At 39.1% G+C, this 19,848-nt stretch overlaps 1 protein-coding gene, 1 long non-coding RNA gene and 1 other non-coding gene across 3 annotated transcripts in view; 1 reads left to right on the forward strand and 2 right to left on the reverse strand.

The window, feature by feature from the left end:
* The window catches only part of LOC105829083 (mitochondrial distribution and morphology protein 34), a 77,350-nt gene that overhangs the window by 54,231 nt on the left and 3,271 nt on the right, over window positions 1–19,848 (reverse strand). The window contains exon 2 of the mRNA XM_036284410.1: window positions 1,756–2,033. Within this exon, the coding sequence (XP_036140303.1) occupies window positions 1,756–2,033 (278 nt within the window). The remainder of the gene's footprint in view (window positions 1–1,755; window positions 2,034–19,848) is intronic.
* LOC105831316 overlaps window positions 2,031–19,848 on the forward strand; it is a 71,428-nt gene continuing 53,610 nt past the window's right edge. The window contains exon 1 of the transcript XR_003626437.2: window positions 2,031–2,749. This is a non-coding gene — a transcript (uncharacterized LOC105831316). The remainder of the gene's footprint in view (window positions 2,750–19,848) is intronic.
* LOC118644807 lies at window positions 2,308–5,885 on the reverse strand. Its single transcript, XR_004962584.1, has 2 exons — window positions 5,705–5,885; window positions 2,308–5,576 (listed from the first exon to the last, which is right to left on the reverse strand). It is a non-coding gene; the product is annotated as an uncharacterized LOC118644807 (long non-coding RNA).

The raw sequence follows: 19,848 nt of genomic DNA on the forward strand, positions 1-19,848 counted from the left end.
CCGGAGGAAAGGGCCTCCCTCCGCTACCGATCGATCCCGCCGGGTATCTCTCGCCACCATCGGGACGATGCGTCGCTGCTTATGCCAATTATCTTTGGGGAAATTGTTTAACGAACATATCCCCAGGTATAAGTTCGCGCGAAGGAAACACTTTATCGATTATCAGCAAACATTTGCGAAATAATTCTTTGATGCAATTAAATATTTTTCGAAAAGGTGTATTGTCAGATAGTCTTTCTAGAATATATAGTAAAATTTACTTTGCCGATTTTTTCGATTGAAAGCGTATTAGAGTTGACATGTTAAATGTTTCAACGAGAGTGAGGATTGAAACGTTATTAATGAGTTATATTACATCAAGTTACGTAATGATAAAGCGAGTTCTAGACTACATGTGCGATTTGTGGTGATTCGTGCCCTTTGATTTCGTCGACAGAGCCGCTTTGCCGGTGAATTGGCGCGTATGATGAATGACGAATGCGAGCTTGATGAATACGTCCATTTACACTATTCGCAAATCTCATACATGAAGTTCGTATGGCCAATTATGAATTTCCAATCGCGCGCATAGTCCGGCGCAAGCTTAAAGGATTTATTTTATGCAAGACAATAGGTCGACGCCCCGCAAGGTCTTCATCTCCCCAGCGGAGCTACAATGCTATTATCGGTTACGATTACTGCAGGTGCAGCCTCGTGAATCACCCTCCTCGTCCCAGATTTCCGCGTTATCGCGTTTGAAATAATTGAATCGGGAGGCAGAAAAAGTGTGGAAGAATGAAAAGTTATGCGAGGCCACGAGCGTAGTCTCTGCCTTTCTAGAGAGGCGGAGAAGTGATTTAAAAAAAAAAAAGGGGGGGGAAGAAAAAACCAACGCAGGCCGGTTAGATGCAGCTATGCCAGGCGACCAAGTCGGCAGGCCGGCTGCCGTGATTAGATATCGGGAAGCTTTTTCCTAGATAGCCTCCGACGTTCCACGAATCGTGTAATAATCTCACCGAAGGTCGACAGTAACGTCGCCGATAACCGCCACCTCTACTGGATGGGAAATCGCGCTTCCTTCCCTCCCCCCTCCCACCCCACCCCCCCGTTCTCATCACCGCGTGACTACTCTCTGTGCGCCCGCTAGTCTGTATTATAACGACAACGGCGCATCTATTGCCCGCGACGGGAAAGAGAGAAATGAAGAAAAAAAAAAAGCGCTGACGATAGTGGCGTGTGCCTTTTGGACCCGTGACGTGCGATATCGGGAATGCGTAATAAGACCGGCGATTGTTCAGCGAACGATGCCGGGCAGCGAGAAAGTAATGAGAGAGAAGAATTGTTCCGGGGAGAGAATGCGATAGGCGTGCGACGTCCGTTCGAGCCGTTATTTGTAAAGAAGCTATTCGACGAACTCGGTCAACTCTGCTAAAATTAGTACAACGTATACAGTTTCAACGAATATGCGGAAGTGTTGCTCCTCGCTTTTATTTCGAACAGCTTCCAGATATATGTGATAACACACGTATAAATCCATCAGTGACGCAACTCACTGCTGATTCTCCTGGTTAGCGTAATAAATTTGTCTTGATGTTCTCCAACGTTAAACATTTCGAAAGAGACGCGTATAGAAATAAGTGCTCCCTCCCCTTAATTGCGTTATTTTCGCCTTTAATTATATTATCGGCGAAATGGAAATCGAGCCTCTACATTGTTCGTGGAAACTAAGTTTTCCTCAAAGTTCCCGCGCATCTTCGATAATGAAATGGTACTCACGGGTGTGTCAGGATAACGATAATGATCCTGTAGTAGAAGACAGCGCTGTAACGGCGGCGGCGGTGGCTCCTCGCGACGATGACGGTGACGATGATGATGATGCCGATGATGATGGTGGAGAATCGAGGCAGAAGCGGAGGAGGCAGAGCCGGGAGGAACCGGCTCGTGCACCAACAGCCGACGATGATGAAGATGACGCGATATCGTCGCCAGGACACCCACCAGTGCTCCGACTATCAGCACGAGCGCCGCCGAGACGATGTAGCCGCTCGCACCCACTGTAACCGGAAATCGGACACCACGGATCGGTCAGTAATTTCGAACAGAAACTTTAAGTCGATCTCCGTCAAACTTTCGCATTTATCTGTTCCATGTGTCGCAACTACCGCGATTTTTCTCCGCGACGAAGCGGAGAGATAAGGCTATCATTAATGCAAAAATGAATTATTCACAAGGATGTGAAAAAATTTCATTGAGTTACATGATCACTCAAAAGAATATTGATCTCTCTGGGATATTTACATTTTCTCGCATCATGTTATTTAATAAAACTTTTTTTTTACGTGTAGTATAAAAATATTTTAATTAGAATTAATTTAAAAGTTCAAGTTATCATTATGCGACGTATTTATGTACATATGTACACATATCAATGCAGTAGAGCGATTAATAATGCGCAATGTAATACAAATGAGATACATATTAAAATAACAATGCGAGTAAAAAAGATAAATAACTCTTTACTCACAAAAATGAACTTAAAAACGGATCATGCGTGTGGTGTCAGGACTAAGTTGTTAGAACTTAAACGATCATGATGCAAGTAATGCCCTGTGTGCGGTTTGTCGAGTCACCACACAAATCATCGACACGTGGAATCGATTAGATGTCATTCTCCGCAACCTTGCCACTGCCAAGGACTGCGCGAGCGTAATCGCTCTTCTAAAGATGCGAAGTGTACGAAGAACGTTATGCCATCGTGTTATCAATCAAGGTAATATCATTTCATCAGAACGCAGTTAAACGCACATAAAGCGTGAAACACATATGTACACATGTTGCTACACGCGGTAATAAATTTATCTGTCGTTAAAACGGCTAATTGATCAATAATTAGTGTTTGATTACGATATATTTGGATTTGGATCCAAATAAATTCCGAATGCTAAATAAAGGCATGTCCGGAGTCTTGTTCTTCTTTGGCAATGCGCGAGAATTTTTTTCTTTAAATAAAGCTGAACAATTTTTCATTTTTATTTGATTAATTTTCTTTAAGGCTCCCAACTCAACTGTCAAATCACAGATATTTTAATAAGTCACACGTATCATTAATAGTAGCAATTAATTAACTAACAACGGGTAAACGTTTATTCTTATAAATAAATATTGGATCGTACATAAAATAATTTTAGTAACGAACAATATCCTTTTAAATCTTTCAATACCTAATTTTCAAACATATTAAAAAAGTTCTCCAGGAAAAAATTAATATTGTTCAAAAATTAATTCAATCGTTAGAAGATAGCGACAATACTCTTTAACTAAATTTCCTTATATTAAACATTCCACAATTTTTATTCGTATGTCATACAAAACAACCGACATTTGTTATAAGGCATTTTGAGCATTTTAAAACTTTTTCAAGGCATATTTTATCATTGAATTACAAGTACTTTCTCATTCTTTTTAAACTTGAGCACGAATATATGTACATACTCGAGTTTTTTTTTAATTATTTAACATTTTACTTGGTAAAATGTTAAATTTTATGTGCTTATACACATGTCGAGTTATACAAAGTTAAATACAATAGCACAGGATCTTGCTAATGTAGCCTAACTAATGTGTTGACGTTTTAACAAGCCTAATACAACCTTTTTTCTGAAGTTTTCATATGGAAATAGTTATTCAATAAGTTATACTTCTACTGCTACACACACACAGTTTTCACATTACCTGTATTATATATTTTTAATATCTACTATAAAGGTGTATATACTGAAAGGATTATGTGTCTTGCTTTATTTTGATTAAATAAACAATTTTATTATAAAACACTGGCTTTTTTACACAAAATCAATTTTTTATATATCAATGTATTATAGCAGAGAGGTCACGTTACTATCTTTATTTCTCTTCAATCTATTATGCAATGTCGTCACATTTTTACATGCTAAGTATTAGATATTTTATAATTTTGAGTCCAGAATCGATAATTGTGTGCACAACACATTGATGAATGGTGTGTGTGTGTTCAGTTTTCAATTTAAAATATCGATTATTAGCAAAGTTATAGTGTAAAATATAAATGAGATACCACAATACCATTTTCTCCTCTACTATTAAACGATTGATCGGTCAGTGGATTAAAGAACTAACGACAGATTGTGAAAAGGATCGAATCATTTTCATCCTGCGATCCTGCGATCCTTTTCGAGTCGTAACCGTACGAGCAGCGTCTGATCGCGAATCGGCATCGCGAACGTCAACGCCGGCAGGTGCACCGAGATCGAACGACCGCATCTTCCTTCCTCCCGTGCTTCTCCCCCCTCCCCTACCCTCGACAATCACCTTTCGCTAGCGACTGCGGAACAGCTTGAGCTCTCCGGCTTCGTCCGACGGCCTCCGCTCGCTTCCTTGTTCTCCTCCTCTACCATGCGGCAGGGACACGCGAGTCCGTGCGCGTGTCTCGGCTCTCAGGGAGATACCGCCCGGATGCGGCACGGCGAAGGACCGATGACGATGAGATTGAGAACAGGGACGGCGCGAACGCTCGCCAGATCGGCGATTTAGTTTCGAATAAGAGATTGCAAGAGAATAAGATCAAATATTTGTTATTTACTTATACGAAATGGTAATTAAGTGGTTCAGCAATTAATTATCAAATTATTTTGGTGATGCTAAAGATTTTTTTTTTTAATTACATATATAAATCACACAATGTTAAAACAAAAAATAATATTAAAGATACATTTGTTTAATTTTTGCTCGTACTGCAATTGCGAAAAATAATTTCACGTCTTAATATGCATGCTCCTCGAATTTATACAAGTTTTTTTTCTCGATGGGAAAGGGAAATTCTTCAGAAAACTGTCTTCTGACTCGAGACTTACTGACGAGAAGAACTTGTGCACTCAAACTGGAAAAACTCGAATAAAAAAAAGCCTGTATCTCAATTTGATATAAAAACTTGCAACGAGAACCAAGTCAGTACAAATTATAAAACTACCGTGCGCACATTCGCGATTTATATTGTGAGAAAAAATGTTAAGTGTTTTTGCTATACCGAAGAGGTAAGATACCGTCATATCGAAAATATTCAACATCGACGTTTTACAAACGGAGCATCACGCGAGCGAGTGTCTGCTTACACCGGCCCTGATTGAGAGCGAGAGCGCGGAGCGGGCACGACGAGAGATTGACAGAGAGAGAAAGAGAGAGAGAGAGACGGGAATGAGGGGAGGGGGAGGGGGGAGGGAGGGAAGCGGTGGAGGAGGTGGTACGTCGACCGAGGTGAGGCGGAGGCGAGGTGAGCTGTGCAGAGCATGCGGTGCACCAGACAAAAAACGATGAGCCGCGGTGGGGGCCAGACGGGGGGCAAAAACACGCGACGAGGCCCAGAGCCCAGGCGCTGCGGGCCCCTCGTTTGAACGACTCTCCCTCTTTGTCCCTCCCCTCCTCCCGCTCGCTACGAGCGCACGATGCTGCTGCTGCTGCTGTTGTATGTGCGCGCAACGTATGCACTCTCCGCGGCTTCGCCGAGTGCATCCAAGAGTATCGCGTGCATCGCGATAGGACGGACGAGTCTGCGATTGTTCGAGCTAAGGATGAAAAGAGGAGTTGAATAATCGACCGGGGGGAGAGGGGAGGGGAGGGGAGAGGGGAAGATGTTTATATTGATACCTCTTACTCGTATTTGCGATTATTTCTTGGAAACGTCTGCGCTTACCTTTTCTTATCGTGAATCTCCGGAAATTAATCTGTCGGTATATTCGGCACGAGAACAACGGCAATGTCGAAGGATTGAATAAAGTTCTCAAAGCTTTGGAATAATAAAGAAAACTCGGCTACGGCGGCGGTACGGTGATTCTGAGATTCAATTAAGCTAACACACGAAGTATATCGACACAACGTACCGTGTGTGTATACACTCCCTTGGGAATGAAGCCCCGGCGTGGAGTGGCGCGGGCTGTGAGGGGGGCCCCACGGTCTTATCTCGAGCTTTCTTGCTCTCTGTTATCACCGCCCGTACGGGTTCGCCGCTCTTTGTGCCGGGGTCTCGAGTGCCGCCTATTTGAAGTGCCGCGAGACAAAGAGCGCATCGCTCCGCATTCACTTGGAGGAGAAGACTAGCGCGGTAGCCTGGACGAGACAAGGTGCGCCTTGTACGAGGATAGATTGGAAAATAGAATCGGATAATAGGCGCGGATGGTAACGAGCGAGAGGGAGAGACAATACGTCCGCCGCCGTCGTGATCTACGGAGTTGGGGACTGCGAGATAGGCTACTACGCCGATCTGGCACGGTGTGTCACACCGCTCATTATCCCCGCGGTAAACTGAGAAACGGGACACGCACTTTTAACACCTCGAACACGTTAATTCGCGAAAGTAAACGCGAAAGGTTTACTTTCACGAATTAATGTGAAAGGTACGTAATGACGATCGAGAATTCAAGAATTCATGTGGTACTTTCATAAACTTTTTTGGTGACACTTGGTAGTCTCTGTCCTATCGTACTGTACCGTTTTTAACTTATTGTTAGTTAACTTCTCCGATAGATTTCAAATCAATTACTCGTGGCTACTTAAATCATTAGGCCGCCAATATTTTGTGAGTTACAAGCGAATGAAATTCAGGTTACAAAGGAGTGAGTATTTTCGTCCAGCAAGAGGTGCCAATCACGAGAATGTTTAACTAATGTCCGATTGCAAGATTTTTAACGGCAATGGCGATGCACGGCGAAGACAAGTCGCGGACAGAAGAGAGAGAGAGAGAGAGAGAGAGAGAGAGAGAGAGAAGTAAAATCGAGAGAAAATGGCACGTGTAAGTACGAGCCGGCGCGGCATGTCTGCTGCTACCCGGTGAAACGCGACGCCAGACTAAACACTAATACGGATATCGGATTCCGAAAGACGCTTAAACAATGACTTTTTTATTTTAAAATAGCCTGCGGGGTCATGTTTCTCTCGACGTGTTTGTCACGATGGTGTTCGTAGGATGCCACGAAAGACGGGATTGCGGGCCACGGGTTAGAGCTGGTCCCTCCTCCCTTTCTCTCTCTCTCTCTCTCTCTCTCTCTCTCTCTCTCTCTCTCTCTCTCACTCTTCCCTCCCGCTCTCTACGAGCGGCTGTAACTACGCTACTTTGTCAACTAAATCACGCGGCAAAGGGTTTAATGTCTCCCTCTCGGAGCCTGCGACGAATGCACCGACCCACGCAGACGGAGAGTCGGGGACGCAGACTCTCTCGCATGCATCCAATAGAGATCTAAAGAGGGGGAGATGTGGCTGGCGGCCCTCGTGATTCCTGCCGCTATTGTCCCGTCTGCGTGGCTCCTCGTTAAAACATCTTTAATGATCGCTCTTCAACGACGATCTACGGTCGTCGAAGTTGGCATAATACTACGGAACGTCCTTAACGGTACCGTTCTTGGTTTTACCCTTCGTTCGGTGTACGTTTTTACCGAGACATCGACTCTTTCGTGGGACTCTCGAGCCAATTCGCAAGCTAAATTCTGATTACCCTTACGCGGAGAGTGAAATTTTTCGCCAATAACAAATACAAAAAGTATATACATTGATTGCTAATGTTATTTTACACAGTTCATTTCTATTTTTCGCTTTTTGCAATTGTGGAACTTTCTGTTATTGTTGAAATTTAGGTCTACGTGTCCCATATTAAACTCCTCTTCAGATATGGAAAGTATACAAGTATTTATTTACACCTAACGAAACAATTTAAAGTGCGACGTAGAAGCGATTCGTCATATTTTTAGTCATCCTAGAAGCGCATTTCGTCGCGTTGCGGGACACGAATCGAGCTAAGGCCGAATTTCTTTCAGTTCCTCCACCTCTGCCAAGTAAAGAATTAAGCCGGCGAGAGAGCGGGCGAGGCGGTGAAAGAAAGGAGCAAACTTTTAATCAATCTGCCGCGGCGAAGGAAGTCTAAAAAACGATCCGCGCCCACGCAGCGGCTGTCCACGTGCGGGAATGCGTAGGTGGAACGTGCGAGAAGAAGAGAGAGAGAGAGAGAGAGAGAGAGAGAGAGAGAGAGAGAGAGAGAGAGAGAGAGAGACGGAGGAGAGGTGCCGGTCAGGTTGCGAGGACCGAAGGTGGCCAAGGCCAGAACGCGGTGAAGCCGGGGTGGATTATTTTTAGCGCTTCCTACTATTGTGCAAAGTGCGCGAGTCTGTCGAGTGTCTAGGCTCGAGACTAGACTCCGGTTAAATTGTATACGCGTTCACTGCGCGTTCGGCGCACGTGTGCATCCTAACTTATCTTTCGCAGATGAAGGCGAAAGTAGATGTATAGATCGGTTCGCTATTAGCGACAGCAAATATATACTTAACCCTTAACTACACCGGCGGTGTACAAACGTATCCCACCGCGCACAATTACGCAAATATTTTAAGATCTTTATTTTCGTTACTTAGAGCTACAAACTTTACTCTACAAGCTTCGTTTTCCGTTATATTTGTAATAAATAATTATCTTTCAGCTTCTCTCACACACACACACAGAATGCTTCAATTATTACATTAAACAAAAAATCTATTGACTTTTTAAATTTTATTTCAGTTAACATTTTTTAAAAATCTAAATTTGAAATACAAAAATACCTTGCAAATGTAATTGTATAGACCAGATTTGGACAGTACCCTTCTTTATCAAAATAAAGTTTTAAAAATCTCAAACTAAATGTGCATTATATATACGTTGATACGTAGAGAAAAAAATTAGTTAATTTTTATATGGAAAATTCATCAAAAATTAATGATGTGTAGGAATGAGGGTGCAATTACTCTATATATTTTATCGTATTAAATTAGAAATTTTATCCTGATTTTTTTGAAAAATTAATCCATTTATTTAAAATTGTACATAAAAAATAGTAATAGTTTTTATTCCCTTACAAATTTATACTAGAAAGGATTTGCACTCAGTTTATAGTCGAGCACGGTACTTTTCCTATAATTTTTTCCCCAGTGTATAATGTACTTATTGACGTAAATGTAAGATTGTACAGATCATTATAGATTCAATTGTTCTTCCACTGTTTTGCGTGTGGAAAACGACACATCATATCCTGCAATAACGTCACGCAGACTTTGAAAAAGAGCTGAACGAAAGATAACATTTTTCTCGAAAATATATCTTTGTATTATTACTGACTGTCTTTTCAGAAACAGTTTCAGAGAGAATTTTTTGTGCTTCTTTCAAAATAAATTGTATGCAATTAAAAATAAAACTGTTACCTTCTAAAAACTGTATTTTCTAACGGGGAACAGTTTTTTAATCTCAGCCAACTGTCGCAGAATATGTGTTTTTTATTGATATTACGTCATAAATATAAAAATACAGTTTCAAAAAACAATGAGGACAAAACCTCTTCGAGGATATCGGTTTAATTAAATGAACCAAAAGACAATCCAGTAGGCATTCTTCCATTGAGCTAGCTATACTCAGTATGAAAATAAATTCATGAAGCACTTTATACCGCATTACACGCCGATGGCTGGACTTCCGGAAAAAGCACATAAAGACTAAATATAACGATGCTGCAATAACAGTATAATTTAATTGAGAGACTCGGTCGCGGTCGCGTCCGTTTGTCACACAAAAGACGAAGATTGATTTACACGCGCGCTCCCGCCGAACATTTGTGCGCACAATGACCGTGCGATTAATCGCAATTTCCGGAATCGTCCCGTGTTCCTTTGGCACTTGACACCGATCACCGTCGGTCTGGACGGATCGCTATACCGCGCCGCCGCTGCCGTCGTTGACGACGGCAAAAGACGGGGGTCGACCCCGACGACGACGCGCCGGGGCTGACGTGACGCAATCGACGTACGCACGCGTGACACACATTAGCGGCGCGTAACTCTATCGCGCTAGGTGTTACGCGCGTTGTCGCGCCGTCGACAAGTGCGTCCTTGGCCAGCGGATAGACGTTCCGCGCGCTAAACGTCAAGTACGTCTCGCACGGGATGTTCGCGAGACAGTCGCTGTTTCCGTCGACGGCGGCAAATATCATGATAATGCGACGTAACGTGCCGTGTCTGTGAAAGATGAAGCAGAACCTAGATAAACTAGACCGATTGAAATAATAATGCGCTGTGCGAGCTCTCGTCTCTCTCTCTCTCTCTCTCAACCGAGCTCGCTGCTGAATTTACTTTCGAGAGAGTTCGATTTATTTTCTACTTTTACAATGAACGAAACTCTCACTCCCGGAGTATAAGAGTTTCCCCTCGCGCCCCAACGTGTGAAATGTAAATAGTTTTATCAAATGTAACGACAGGCTTAAGAAAAATCAATATTTCTCTAATTGATGTGTCCTGTCTCTTAGAAGAAATTGAGGAAGTAACGTTGGGGGAATAAAAAGCAGGACGTACCTCCCGGCTGCATCTTTATACTGCTCGAACGTTCGGAGTGCGCGTCTCCACGTTAAGTCAACACGGTGCAATTCCCCGCTGACAAATCGCAGCGAGGCACGCGGGAGCGTCGCGATTGCAAGAGGAAAAACTGAAAGTGCGGTTGCGGAATGTAAATACGAGGCGCGCCCCGGCGCGATTCCTGTTCCCCGCGTACACGCGCGCGTCATCGTCTCGAGAAGCGAAACCGAACGTCGGCGTTGTCGTCGTCTCCGACTGTCGAGGAGGTACGGAGACGGCAGGCGAAAAGGAAAAGAAAGAAAAAAGAGAGAGAGAGAGAGAGAGAAAGACGGGGAAAAAAGGGAGAAAAACGCTCGATCGCATACCGAGCGCGGTCGAACGCGATAAATCAAAACGGAGAGATAGAGATCGGGAAAAACGGGCCGCGTAGTCACTCGAGCGTGAATTGGATCGAAATTAGCGATCTCGGCTAAAGAGACCGGTCTTGGATCTCATCAGCGTCACACGGCCACCAGTTCCCTACGTATACCGACCATCGACTACGGGCTACCAAGCCATGAACGTCCACCGACCGCCGCTGTGGCGCGATGTGCACGATGGCGTGCATCCCGAACCCGTCGTTGCCGGAAAATGAATCTCTCTAATCCGCGCGAAACCATCTTGCAAAAACCATCTCTTGCGTTTTCCTTTCTGCGCGTAATTACGTTAATTTGCGGAAAAAAAAAGTGGAGTTTCCGTAATGGACCAATGTCCCTTAAGCTTGCGGTAATTTGTATTTCTTTCAACTTAAATTACTATTGTTTACGTTTAATATTTTTTTCTTACCGTTAAAATTGAAAAGATAATTTACCACAATTTTTATTTGCGTGCCTAAACTTTAGTTTAGCGTTTCATTCATTGTAGCTAATTCACTAATTGCTGCGTAACAATTATACGAATGATTGTGCACGTACAACACAATTTCAACTATTTTTCCGATATTTCATTTGTTTAAAAATATTTAGAAGCATAAATATTTACTATATGTGTGCATTTCACATCGAAATCACAAATAGTATTTTGCTGATATCAATTTGCATGTTAATAAACGTTGCATATATAACTGCGTATATAACTGCTTTCGTGATTTCAATGTAAATCGTATTTAATGCAATTCCGATTTCCTATTCCGATATATTTAAATCGTATTTAACAGAATTATTATTTTAATGTGAACTGGATGAAAGACTGGGTAACGTCATATACACGGATTAACGAAGCTAAGCTGTGTGCGCGACGAGGCGTGACTCCTCATTACATGCGTCATTAATTATTGCATCTTGTGCAAAAGAACTATGAAAATGCAACTCGCAAGTGCAAAGGCGTTTAAATAGCAAAGCGACGCGACGTTTAAATGCCGAAGCGGATTTACGAGCGTGGGGATAACGGGTGGAAAGCATTATTTACTACGTTAAACTCCATACGCGCAGACTAAGCGGTCTCGATTGCATAACGACATAAACAGCCGGTGTAATAGTGGCTCAAGGTCTACTATACGCATACGTGTTGCGTCAGTCGCCACGATTTTAACGAGTTCCATCGCTACGCACGGCACGTAAACTCATCATCGATTCTCGCATATTAATTGGTCTGCGCCAATAAGCTTTGCCTAGAGCCTACGCAAGTTATTCACTGGCATCTATGAGATGCCAGTCTAAATACGAATAATTTCTTATGGCTATGCTATTCTGATTTTACTTTATACTCTCCAACAAGTTGTCAATTTTAAAACTGATTTTCTCTTTGAGATAACGTATTATAGTATTCTACGTTTGAACTTAGCCATATCGTATTTAACGCGGTCTCGGAATTGTTTTTCTTCCGGATAATTCCTGTAATTCGACAAAGTGAATAGATTTTAACGGAGCATTCTATGTATACGTGTAATGTAATCATCGCAATCATCGCAACACAACGGAACAATAAACCATCTGTAAATTCCGTTTCGTCATGCTCTTTGATATACGATACTGTCTGGCTGATTGGTTATCCAATTGTGCAGCTTTTTTAGAATAGACCTTCGTTCAAGGACCTTGGCCGAGCAGACGAGGACCAGACGTGCGTGGACGGACAGCCAGCTATTTCGCCACGCTCGCCGTGCTCGCTTTCACACTCACGTATCCTTCTCTGACACATAACAAAACAATCCTCAAGCCAACTCTACACTCATTTTATCACACTGCATTTCGTTTAATCCCAGGAAAATGCACGTAATTTATGCGCGAAGTTTAACTGTTGTTACGCATGTCTAGAAAATTTATTTACTTAATAAGCCAAAAATTGGATGTAATCATATCTAAACATTCTTTTAATATATAATTACAATTAATTTTAATTGTGTCCAATTTTTCACCTACAATTGAATAATTGTAATGATATAAGAATTTATATTTCTTAATTATACAAATAGAATAATTAAGAAACGAGACGTATCGTTTTTAGGATATGTCGTGTATGAAATGCAACGTGTTCAGGAATTATTAAAAAAACAAAAACAAAAAACTGATAATCTGTCCAATTTAAACGCGTACACCGAATAGAAATAAGATACGTGTTATCTTTTAATATCTTGATTTTCTGCGGCAATTATAGTTTATTATTGCATCTGTCACAACGCGAGTTTGACCGATGCGTAACATCGCCCAACATTCCAGAGCAGGGATTCCCAAACTTTCCAGTCTTTCGCTCGATTTCGTGAAAACCTTGGCACACTTATTCATCCCCTATCATTCAAGCGTGCATTATATATAACAGTTTTTTTATGCTTAATTTAACACAAGTCAACTATAAATGTATCAACCAATAAAATGTTTATTTTTAATAATTATAATTTTTATATTTTTACTTGATTTTCTATCAATTAAAGAAAATTGTATTTCTATCAAATTATTTTATAATGCCATAAGGGAAAAATTGTGATTAATCTTACTTTTACGCGCAAATCACAAAAAATCAAAATTATATAAACATAAGAAGTTTATTTCCCTTAATTTGTTGGTATATTTTTTTTTGTTGATTAAAAATTCTCCCACGCTGTTTGGAATTTTCTTATATTTCTATTCTCCTTTTCAGAGGGCATATCCCGAGTTTGGGAACCAATGCGTCGGAGTGACGCACGTGAACAGCGCGCTGACATTCGTCGGAGTTGCAAACGAGAGCAGCGTACACACGCGCTTCCCTTTTCTCACGTTTCATCGTCGCTTGGCCGTCGCTATTGTTTCTTTCATATCAGTGCTGACAGATCATGTCTTGTTCTTTTAACATTGATTTGACACATGTCAATGTCAACTGGCTTCGCGCCTCTCGAAAGACTCTCGAAACGCGTCAATAATATATAGGATACATGCGATACGAGAAAGATTGCTCTTTAGAAATTTCCAAACGAAGATCTCTACCGCTTCAACAATAATAAGTTTTACAATCGTAATAAAATGTATTCTCATAAAGTAAGATGTGTTTTTGACACGAATTTAATTCTGCTAATCAATTGGTCATTAATCACAATGTGCAATTCAGAGGAAATAATTAGATATTAAAAAATAGTAATAAAAATAATTATTTAAAGTATGTATCTAAAAAATACTATTTACAATAAGTATTTTGTCTAGTATAAATATAAGTCTATAATAAATAATATATATATATATATGTATATATATACATATATATATATATATAAAATGTGCTTTTGAAATTTTAATCTTATTTTTCTATTTTAATTTTTTGAGATATAAAAATTAATACATAAATATAAAATAGAGAAATTATCATTTATCCATATAACATATCGGAATAATAAATATCTTATTTGAAGTAAACGTATATTAATGCATACGTAAATTTTCACTATTATTTGCTTTTTACTATATACCCAAAATACTTAATCAAATAGTACTGTTATGCTGTAGATAGATCTTTTTTTTAATAAATATTTCTATCAAATCTATTTCAATTTTTCCCCATTTATAATTTATCTGCATATTCTACATTTATTATCTCAATGTTTTAAAAAAATGAAATTCGGCAAAAAAATAAAAATATATTTTCTTGTATTGTTCATATTAACAAATGTTTATAAACTAAAAACGATTTTTTCTTCTACAAAAAGTAACTTAGTAAAACAGCATTATTTATATGTATAAATAATTTAGTGTTTTAAAAAACATTGTACAAATATTATTCGGGGTCACACGTATTACATTAAAAATTATTTTGCCTTAATTTCGATGTGCAATGGAATATTTACTCGGTGATATAATTATGAATGCGTGGCACGAATTGACGCCACGAAAATGTCACTTCTACTCGAAGAGAACATGTCGCGGAATTAATGTGACAGGCGCTTTTCATTTTTGCGGAGCACCATTTGAAATTGATTCCGCATGAATAAAGCATGACTTTGAGCAAAATACTGAGAGTATATCACAGATATAAAAAATAGAGAGAACTTGTTTAGTAATATAGACGCATAATATAGATGCATTTGCAGGAAGCATATTAAGAGATAAATTAGTTGGCAATTATTATAAAACAGAAATACAAAAATATACGGCAAAAATAATTGTTACATTATCTTGTATTAAAAACAAATTAAATTATCTCATAATTTATTTTCTTTTACGTAATTATTCGTGTTACTAAATATTATCGCGTTCTAAAAATTATAGAAAGCAGTACTTATTGTTAATGATAAATGGAGCACGAATACGGATCAATACCATCGGAGATTACATTCAGCTTACAAAGCGATTTGCTCGAGAAAAAGCTGATCTAATCATTTCAGTCGAATTTAGCAACCCAAGCCATTATTAACACGCTAACATCTTATGTCAATCGACAGGATGAGAGATATCTCTTCAATAAACAATCTCAAAACTGCTTCGTGCAGCATCGACAGCAGTTCCTTGATACTTTAACTCTCTATATATGTATATATGTTGGAGGATAGTATTAATATCACAGTATCGACGATAAATATGGATAGCCCGATAAGCCCGGTTAGGTCTCTCAGTTGTTTACAGCGCGCCATATACTTCCGCTACTTCACCGCCTGATATTGCACACACACCAGACGTCCTTTGCACGTGCATATGCGACGAACACGCCGCGATCGGTTATTTTTGTTTAGTCTGTCGGTCGTTCGCGTCTCTGTGTTCTCTCAAAACTACCGTTGCGTGTAATTGCCGCGCGCACGGAGAAGCTGTCAATATCCGAATACTTTCCGGCGTTCGCGTTGTTGCGGAAGGTGCAACAATGGAGCCCTTCGTAAAGAGAAAAATCAGAACAATATCATATATAATTGACTCCTCCGGCATTTATTTCTAGTATCTACTCCTATAAAATTATCTTCAGTTTTCATATTGCATTTTTTTTATATTGAGCAATATAAAAGTGAGTATATTAAGTAATAAGAAAAAACTGATATTTTGATGAAATAATTTTTTTCATAATTTAGGAATAACGGGCCTGAGGTTGGAACAAAAAGTTAAAATTGGTAGGGAAAGGTGGTGTTCCTCTTTGATCTGTTTTACCTTTGACCATGTTATCCTGTGAAGCTATTTACTGGATATTTGTAAAAGTAAAAAAAAAATAGTTCGCAGTTTGACTACGAAAGTGCTTTAGAACCAACAATTTTCATAATAAAAAGAACTATGTCCTGTTATAAAAAATAGTAGAGTTTTCTTAATTTCAAAGTGATTCTAATTTTTCAGTATTGCACATATTGTATTTACATTCCATTTTATACTTGAATCGTCTATGTCGTTAAGTATTTACAAAAAAATTGTTTAAAATTCAACACTGTCAATCTTGATCTACAATTTATAAAATTAATAAAAAGATAGAAAATAAACAGAAAGAGATAGAAGGAAAAATTTTACGCAAAATTGAATTTATAATACAAAATTGTTCTATTGTCCTTACTATTATTTTGTTCAGGTTTACTTTTCATATATATTACATAAAACTTTATGCAAAATGTTTAAGAAATATAAAAAATAATGAAATTATCTTAACTTTTCTCTTTATACACACTTTTTATACGTATATTAATTGATTAAGGGTACATTATGTGTATCCTTGTATCGTATATCTTTAATCAGAATTTAATTTTTTAATAGTAAAAACATTTACAAGCAATAACAATTTACATCTACAAAAAATATATATCAAAATGTCAATATTAAAAAAAAAAAAAAATATTAAAAAATTGTTTTTAAGCAGCAGAATAAAATGTGCACAATGAAAAATGTCAAAATTGGTGAAAGGTACACCATCTTTCCCTACGCGTCATGATCTTTCGCAAGCGGTATTTTACGTATTCAGGTTTTTCGCGTAAAGCTCCACGGTTCGGATGGTTGCACGGTAAAATTTACTTCCTCGCTCCCGGAAGTCGCGTTATTCCTTCCGGACGGAGGCGAATCCCGAGAGCCGTCTGCCAACATTATAGACACGGTGCTTACAGTACTCTCCATACAACGGGGCAAGTCAATACTTTATAGTTCGAAGTGAACTCGCTCGTTCGCTCGCTCGTAGCTTTGCTATCGCCCCCTCGTCGCGCCACTCCCTTCGCTAGGAACCATAGTGGAGGGTGCCAAGAGCACCAGGGGCTTTACATCGTTTCTCCTGCCCTTTCTGCCCAGCGCCGTGCGCAAATACGACCGACGGCAACGTATCGCGAGCTCTGTCGGTTTGCGAACGTCCTCTACGAAGAGCAGAGCACGTGAAAGAGAATTCGAGGAAAAATTTGTTAACCAACATTTGGCAAATAACGAGGAATTGATTTACAAACGCAATTCAATTTTAGTTAACTAAGGGTAATTATTAATTCAATTTTATTATTTTGATTAGAGAAAGTAAAATCTTTTTTTAGAAGAATATATAAAATTAAAGTCTTTAAAATTTATGTAAAGTTCACATTAGAAACAATTAAAAATTTGGTAAAAATAAATCGCATTATTAGTCAACTATTTCCTAAGATAATTTAAAAGTTACAAAATATTTACAGTCTACTTTCGTCGAGTTAATTGTAAAATTGTTAAACTACGTACATAATTAGAAAATATTGTAAGATATTCTTGAATCTCTCTGTAGTAAAGACGAGATATTCATGGAGCTAAAATAACTCGCAATGCATGCATATTTTATCGAAGTGCCGAAGTCTAGTGAGATAAGAAATTGCTGCGCAAGAAGTAATCGCATCTAAAACAATCTTCTCGTTAAAAATGAATCATTCTTAGATATCTCATTGTCAATACCGAATAGTCTCGGCAAAGCAATAAGGCGATCTCTCGCTTTTGAACGAGACGCGAGATATAAATATCTTTAACGCAGGATATTTAAAACATAATTACATATCTAATACCCGTAAAAGATTGTTCGATAACAATTAGTGAAACAACGTAGAGCGGAAACGTTATTGCGTAAGGTCCGTGACCGGAAGGGTGGCGGGTGTTACAGGGCGGCCGTCTCGAGGTGAGGAGGAGGGGAAGGGAAAGGGAGGGGCGAGGTGGCGAGTATCTAGGTCTGTGTAACGATTTTTAGAGTCTCGACCCTACGATCGTTCGGGGCCGTAAAAAACTTGAGGCACCCCACAGTAGTCGAAGAGCCAGGGTTTCCATAGCGACGAAGCCCTTTCGCTCTTCGCCCGCAGGGCCCCCTTTGCCCTGTTCTGCGGTAACCTACCGGCTGCCGTTTCCACCACCCTTAACGCATCGTACCGGCCTCGAATCTCGGAAATATATGTCGTAACATGAGCGCGACATAGCCAGCCAAGGACCGATGGAAATTGCCTAGTCGATCGCTCGGTTAAATTTCTCGTCCTTCTACGTCTCCGTAGGGAGATATAATTCTCTAATTTTTCAATTCGCACAGAACACTTTTTCTAAAATGATTTCAGATATGGCATCACAAATCACGAAATTTTTATCTCCTCTCTAAAAACTACAGCGCGAATTCATATTAAAAAAAAAAGAAGACATTAGGTACATTAGTATTGATTAAAACATTAAAGAGATACTCAATAGTTCTTACTAAATCTATTGGTGTATTGATTATACGAATTCTAATAATCTAATATACGGAAAGAAAATATGGTTGTAATAGCTAAAATTAGCCTTTTCGGTGGATTTTCGTAAAGAATACAGGCTTATTCGCCGGGGTATTTCTTTGAATTCATACAACGAGAACAGTACTTTCTCTCCACCGGTGCGTCAGTTCTTTTCTAGGGATACGAAAATAAATCGCGAGTTTTGGGATGCCTGACCGGTTACTCAGACCATTTAGTCATTCCTCTTATACCGGGTATACTGGGCATCGCGCAGTCACGAGAACTCATCGTTGGGAACTGTCCAGATCACGAATTAGATCGTAAAAGAGAAGGACGACTCTGCGCTCTCTTGCAGGAGCACGGAAATAAACGCGTTAAGTAATGATACAAATGTACGGACAGCGTGTATTTCAACGCGGGAATCGGTCGGAATCGTTAAAGTAAAAATTCGTTGACAAACATCGGAAGGTTTTATTCACACAGATAATTAAATTGATGTGATGATACAAATTCCATATTCGTAGATATAAATAAATTGTAACCAATATATTTTTATCTTGTCGTTTACGATCATCTAGACGCAAAATGGCAGTACTTTCGTAATTATTCATTCGACATATATCAGAGGCCACAAAATGTAACGAAGAGCTCGAAAGAAAACAATGCGTTATTTGCTTGTTAAAATTATGACATATGAATCGTGAATTAATGAGATATTCTACGTTGTTATTAGATCCGAAAAAGAATTTCAAGAATTCTTTTAGAGAAAAATATTAATGCAATTAAAATACAATTTTTTTGTAGAAATATTTGTTGGTATCTTCCGTATAGTATCTCTTATTATTATTATTCGAGGTATAAATGGGAATTATTGATTTCTGCGAAAGTGATTGAGAGTTACTGATTAACCAAAAAATTTTTAATGTTGATTGTAATTCAGTCGGTTCAAGTTTCAAGTTAATCAAGCTCTCAATCACTTTTATAAAAGAGATCAACAGTTCTCAATTTAACATCATCTATACATCATCCACTAAACAGTTTGCGATAATAAAAGATAATCTACAAAATCATAATAATTATAATCTACAAGAACCAATAAATTTCTACAAACAGTTGGATTTCAATTGTCTTAATAATTTTCTCGTAAAAAAGATTCTTAAGAACAGATCTCTTTTATCGGATCTAACAAAGTAAAATGTTCCTTTAAAACGTTACAGCAAAGATTTTGCTAGTAGTAATGAAACATCCCATTGCAGTTAATTTGAATAAAGAAAACATCGATCTTAAGGTTTAACGATGAATTACTCAAGCTTCAATTCTTTACCTTTCGTACGTGAAACGAAAGTTAAGTTTACATAGTCGCTGTCGGTGACGAGGATTCAATTGTCATCT

This window comes from Monomorium pharaonis, chromosome 3 (genome assembly GCF_013373865.1).
Source record: "Monomorium pharaonis isolate MP-MQ-018 chromosome 3, ASM1337386v2, whole genome shotgun sequence".
NCBI classification, from domain to species: domain Eukaryota; kingdom Metazoa; phylum Arthropoda; class Insecta; order Hymenoptera; family Formicidae; genus Monomorium; species Monomorium pharaonis.